This window comes from Mus pahari, chromosome 16, assembly GCF_900095145.1.
Source record: "Mus pahari chromosome 16, PAHARI_EIJ_v1.1, whole genome shotgun sequence".
Lineage (NCBI taxonomy): Eukaryota > Metazoa > Chordata > Mammalia > Rodentia > Muridae > Mus > Mus pahari.
In genome coordinates, this window is record NC_034605.1 from 28,064,510 (window position 1) to 28,071,103 (window position 6,594).

General features: G+C 44.9%; 1 protein-coding gene across 10 annotated transcripts in view; it reads right to left on the reverse strand.

Moving 5' to 3' along the window:
* The window catches only part of Carmil1 (capping protein regulator and myosin 1 linker 1), a 266,340-nt gene that overhangs the window by 114,365 nt on the left and 145,381 nt on the right, over positions 1 to 6,594 (reverse strand). For all 10 annotated transcript variants that reach the window (XM_029547512.1, XM_029547510.1, XM_029547508.1 and 7 more), the window contains 2 exons: positions 5,399 to 5,487; positions 3,289 to 3,383 (listed from right to left, as the gene is read on the reverse strand). In XM_029547512.1, the coding sequence (XP_029403372.1) occupies positions 3,289 to 3,383; positions 5,399 to 5,487 (184 nt within the window). The remainder of the gene's footprint in view (positions 1 to 3,288; positions 3,384 to 5,398; positions 5,488 to 6,594) is intronic.

Consider the following 6,594-nt stretch of genomic DNA (forward strand, 5'->3'; position numbering starts at 1 on the left):
TCTTCTCTCTCTCTCTCTCTCTCTCTCTCTCTCTCTCTCTCAAAAGAGCACAGACAAGCATGAGTAGCCAGAGAGAGAGAGACAAAGAGACAGAGAGACAGAGAATGAAAACTGTTTCTCGGGCCTCAACCCTAAGAGTTAAGTAGGTGACTGTTCACAGCCATCCAAGGCAGCTGCAAACACAACCATGAACAAATTTGGAAGGAAAACGGGCAAGTCTGTGAAAATATTTGTAGGTATCCAAACTGGACGGATTGTGGTCAGAATACACATTGGAGATCTGGTAAGCAAGTGGCGGAGGGACCCTCACAATGGTCCATGACAACAGTATCTACAGCAAACACTGCTGAGGCAGGTGGATGAAAACATACACAGCGTAGCATCTCCTGGGGCAGAAGGTAGAGGGAAAAGACATCTTTGGTGAGCACAGACTCCCACTCACACAAAAGAACCCTCTATAAACTTCACCACGACTCTCAAGAACAACTTTTAAAAGCAAATAAGAGAATGACATCAAATTCAAACTCCATTTAAGGAAGATACTTGTTGCTTATGAACAGTCTTACACTGGATGCTGTGCATCTAAGGAAGGGCTAGGAGGACGCTGCCATAGAGGGGCTATGACAGGCTCTGGTACTGTAGGAATAGGGCATAACTACCTATGCTTAGTTATATCATAAGTAGAGTACAGTAAATTAAATGAAAGGGTTGTAGGGGCTCCAAGGTAAGGACCTAAAAGAAGAAATACTAGCAAGGGGACAAGTTGTCTATGAGTGGAAACAGTCAGGAGAGGAAGGGCCAGGGACTCATCCTCCACCTGCCAGTCCCACAACACTGACTTATGGTCTTCTAGGTGTGTCTCCTCTCTGAGGTTCAAGTACACTGCTACTGGGACAAATGCACCACATTCAATTTATCCATTGATGAGTCCTAGGCTGTTTCAACACTGCTCTGTGTGTGTGTGTGTGTGTGTGTGTGTCTGTGTGTGAAAGTGGGTGTCTATATTTATATGTGTGTGTGTCTGTGAGTGTGTGAGAAAGTGTGTATGTGTGTGTGTATCCGTATGTTTCTGTATGTGTCCCTGTCTGTGAGTGTGTATGTATCTATTATGCCTGTAAACCTGTGCTCATAGCAGAGCCTTTGTGCAGATTGTCTCATTTCTTATGAGTGACCAAGAGTAGCACTGCTAGGATATTTGGAACATTCGTGTTTAACCTTCTAAAAAACTTCCACTCAGTAGGGCATAGTGGCTTACAACTTTAGTCCCACCACCCAGGAGGCAGAGGCAGGTGGATTTTTGAGGCCAGTCTGGTGGTCTAAAAAGTGAGTTCTAGGACAGACAGTCCTGTCTCGAAACCACGTCTTGAAAAACAAAAGCAAAATAAACAACAACAACCCCTGTCTCTCGAGGTTCCCAATGACTGCATCCCTCTCCATTCCCACCAGCAATGGAAACATTTTCCTCTCCTCACACCCTCCAATACGTTTACCATTATCACAGCCAGATGACTAGCTTTGTGACAGTACCTCACTGTGCTTTTAATTTGCATTTCCCTAATGATTAACAGTGTCCTGCTAGCCTGTCTTCTGGAGTTCACCTCCTTGGGGACCTGACTACTTCCCTGTACTGACTCAGCCCCATCAGCCACTAAATACAGCCAGATCCCTGCCTCTTACAAACAAACCCGATACAGCTGCCCTGACAATAGGAGGCGCTGTGTCCAGTTTCCACTCTGCCACTTCTGACAGAGCAGGTAGAAAGAACAGCTGTTTTTCCTACAGAAATGACAACGCCCCCGTGAACTCCACACTCCAGCCCTGTGTCTTTATCTTCAGTCTGGGTTCGTTCTTAAGCTGCTTGCCACTAGACCTAGTTTTGGATCCATCTTCCGCCTTCCTTCACACTCCCTACTCGAGAAGACGGAAGTTACCCGGCGAGGTTCTGCGTGAATGCTACAAGGGAATCATTTTGCACACAAGGCAGCATCCCCGTCAGAAAGTACAAAAGCCAAGCTGCCTCCGTGCCCTCCGCTCAGCTGAATAATTAATCCTCATCAGATCCCTAACATTGAAAGATGAAAGGCCCTATTCAGCAAGGCTGGGAAACATTTCCAACAGCAAATGAAAACAAAATGTTCCCTCCAGAGGTAGAGTGAGTCCTACGCCGACCTCATCCATCAATGTTCTGAGACGAAGACGGAGAATTCAACCAGAAGCTTCCCTTCCTGTGTCAACGGCAGGCGCTGCCTCTGCTACTTACGAACACCTTCCTTTGATTTTCATTTTTATTTTGTAAGGGTGGGGATTGTTCCCAGGGCTTCACACATGCTAGGCAAGCACTCTGCCATACCCCAGTCCAGATGCAAACATGCGTGATGCATCAGTCTCCTTACAAAGCGGGTCCTTCAACCTTACCATAAGCACGCATTCAAATCCTACAAAGTGTTCAAAGGTAGGTGTGGTGGGCGCAGACCTAAACTGGACTCCTCATGAATGCTTCCTGCAGAGCAAGACGGAGGGGTTCGCCACACGATTATCAAATTAATAAATTCTAAGTTCATCTGCAAAGAAACCATAGGCTGGGAACGGCACTCAGCAGTTCAGCACGCACCTAGCGTGCACAGGCTCTATGTTCCCTATCTACAAGGGAGGTAGGGATTTGTATCAAGGCACATGCCTGGATTCTCAGAATCTCTGAGGCAGATGCACAAAAGTACACATCTGAGACCAGGCTAGGCTGCAAAGCAAAACTCTTGTTTAAAAAAAAAAAATAATAACAAGAGCCCAGGTAGTTATGTGTTAAATGGATCACCGTCTCACAGAGGTGTAGGAAAGAAACTACGGCTTCTGTGACAAGCTCTAGTGGGCTCTGCATCACAAACAGCCATGTGAGAGAGAGGTGGAAGGTACAAACCGAGCTAGCTGCCTGTCAGATCTGGCGGTGGTCTCCACCAATCCTGAGCAAAAGCATTGTGATCCTGAGTCTTACAGCCTGAAGGAAGTTAGTTTACTGTTGACCAGGGATGACGAGGAGGACTTAGGGTGAGTGTGGGTATAGAACTCCTCCTGGGTGAGGGATAATTCCTGGTAGATGTGGGGAGGACTCTCAGTGTTTGACTGGAGGGCAGTATGGGGAGGACTCCAGGTACATGTAGAAGACTCCGAGTAGGTGTGACAAGGGCTCCAGGTGACTTAACTGAGATTAGCATTACTCCCCAGCCCTGCATAGACTAGGACTCTAGTGGTCCTACACCTCTGGTATCCCTGGCATTATGAGTGATGGATTACCTCGATCCTCCAGCGGGTTCCCAGCAAGGTTGATTGTGTGAAGTCCTGAGTTAGGATTATGTGCTAGAGCACCAGCCAATTTCTGTGCAAAGTCTCTGCAAGTAAACACCAATGGCATGAGCGCGGGACAGACGCGGATTGTTCAGATACAACTTGTAAGGGTTAAAATGAAGCACAACCTACAAATACATCATCTTCCCCTCGGCTTACCTATGAAAGCTCCCCGGCAGGTTCATTTTGCCCTCATCCACTGATCCTGCTCTAGGAGGCTGTGGAAAACGCTTGAGAGGTGGAAGCCTCACGGGACTAAGTTGCTTACTGGGAATGGGCCTTGTAGGTTTAAAGCTGGGCCACACTTCCTGTGAGCCGCTTGCTTCCTGAGCACAGACAAGCATGAGTAGCCACTGCAAGCTCGGGTCACTGTGCCTTCCCAGGTATGAACTGCAGTATTAACTACTGTGCCCCTTCCCCGACCCACCAGGTGTCTCTCTGTCCCACCCCGGGGGAGTGAGGGTTGGTAACACACACAGTTCTAGGCACACAGCTGAACACTGCTGCAAGTACCACTGACCCTTCCCGGTTGGTGTGTTTATTTTTGTTCCTTTTTTTTTTTTTTTTTTTTTTTTTTTTTTTTTTTTTTAATACGGTAAACTTGCTTTCTTGAAAAATTTAATAGGCTTTTTCTTGTATCTTCTCATTTCCTGTAACACTCACACATTTAAAACTGATTGCATTAATTACTAGGTTAAAGAGTACTTCTGCTAGCACTCTATTTTACACAAAAAGGAAGAAAAAAAAATCACTGTTTTAGTTATATTGTAACCTGAAATAGCACACTGAGTGCTAGGATTACACACAATACCTGCCTTGCTCATTAACAACAATAAAGCCTTTGTTCTAACAGATTCTAACTCACACTATTCAGAATAAAACTCAAGGGTGACATTAAACCATTGATGAAGACTGGGAGAAATGACTAAAATTGATTGATGTACAAAACTCCCAACTATAGTAGTGGACTGCACAGGCATCTTCAGGGAAAGGTACTTTTTGAAGTACACTCATCAATAAAGGTACTTTTTAAAGTACTACATACTCATCAATTCGCCTAATCCTGCAACCTCAGCTACTATCCCCATTTCAAAGATAAAAACCTAGAGATGTACAACTTCTAAACTCCCTGCTTGAAGCATGAGACATTTTACTATGATCCATACACTTAACAACTACACTATGGGCCCTCCCTCAGAATGTCCCGCAACACAGGAGCAGAATATGCTATCAAATTCTTGGCTTTCCTGATGTAATGGTTTGTATATGCTTGGCCCAGAGAATGGTACTATTAGAAGGTGTGGCCCTGTAGGAGTAGGTGTATCACTGTGGGTGTAGCCCTTGCCCTAGCTGCTTGGAAGTCAGTATTCTGCTAGCAGCCTTCATATAAAGGTATAGAACTCTCAGCTCCTCCTGCACCATGCCTGCCTGGATGCTGCCATGTTCCTGTCTTGATAATAATGGAATGAACCCCTGAACCGGTAAGCCAGCCCCAATTAAATGTTGTCTGGATAAGAGTTTCCTTAGTCATGGTGTCTGTTCACAGCAGTAAAACCCTAAGACAATAATGGCTGCTTGGTTGATTTGTGTTGTGATTTGAGTGTGAAATTTACCTCATGGGCTCATGGATCTCAACACCCAGTTGGTAGTGTTGTTTAGGGAGGTTGAAGAACGTTTGGCAATTGAAGCTTAGCTGGCCAGCACAGAGCTATAGATTTGAGGATGCAGGGTCATGGCCTGGTCTTTGTCCTGACCCCTGAAAGTACATAACTGGCCACATGTGCCCAACAGCACCACGCCTTGCATGCCAGAATCCACGATCCACTGCATCTGCATCTATGCCAAGTCTGAACAAACCCTTCCTCCCCTAACTTGCTTCAGTTGTGTATTTTGTTACAATAATTAATATTAAAAGGGTTTTGTTTGTTTAATTTTTTTCAGAAGGAAAAACACTGTTACATGTGCACCTCAACTTTTTAAAAGACCATGAACTAATTAAGAAAGCAAATGGCATAAAATTTTAAAGCGACACATTCACATATTCGAGAAAAATACTCACATTCTGAGTCCAGCATTTTCCAACACCAACTCTTCCAGTCGATTGGACCTACTCACCACCCTCAAGATCTGTTCACAAACATCCGTGGACTGTAACAGAAAACACTTGTTGACCATTCTGTAAGTCTTGTAAAGAACATTTCACTTGAGAGTTCCAAATCTACACAACACAGAGACCTGAGGAGATGAAACACTCAGCCATGCACACCTTCACTCAAGAGCTAGTAGAAGACACCCCCACTGTGTATCTCCATGAAGACCTTGGAACATGGCCGCACAAATACAGTCTCTGAGTGTACTGCACTTCAGGGAAGAGACCAGAATGCTGTGGTCTGAGCTGGTGCCAAACCCCATACCCTCATTCACATCGAAACATATCCAACAATGTGATAGTATCAGCAGGTATGTTTGGAAGGAGACACTATCTTAGGGGTGCAAACACTCACGAACGGGGTCAGTGCCCTGATTAAAGAGTCCCAGAGAGCTACTTTGACCCTTCTACCACATAAAGTCACTTCTAATGGAGCCATTCACACACGGGAAAGTGGATATGATCACATATTGAGCAGTCCTAAACTGTGGACTTCCTGGCATCTCTAACCGTGGGAAGCAATCTTCTGTTGTATAAGTTATCCTGTCCATGGTATTGTAGTAGGCAGCCTGAGTCTGAGATAAAATATAGGATGCAATAACAAAAGCAGTGCTTTGGCAGAGCTGCAGGTCTGCATAACTCCCTCTCATCCTTTCTTCAGAAAAGCAAAAGGCCTTCCCAAGGCAGCGATGGATGCCCCAGATGGAGACCTAAGGACTTGGTGGACAGTGATAACACTGAGGGTCTTGTTACAGTCTTCACTGTGCACCAGGAACTGAGCTACATCCTATATGCCTATGTCATTACCAAACCAATAGTTCTATAGCATTCTCTATTATAATAAGAACAGTAAGGGATGGAGTGTTTTGCACTTCATCAGGGACCAGCTCCATCACGGTAGTATGGTTGGACTTATTAAAGTAGATCAAAGGGAAAATGGCAAAGAACTAAGTAAATGTCTCTATGTTAATAGTATTCTTTTAAAGTTTATTGTAAATCATGTATATGTATGAATGTATGGATCTGTGCATATGGATAGTCAGAGACTGATAAAACAGCAATAACTCCTCCTCCTCCTCCTCCTCCTCCTCCTCCTCCTCCTCCTC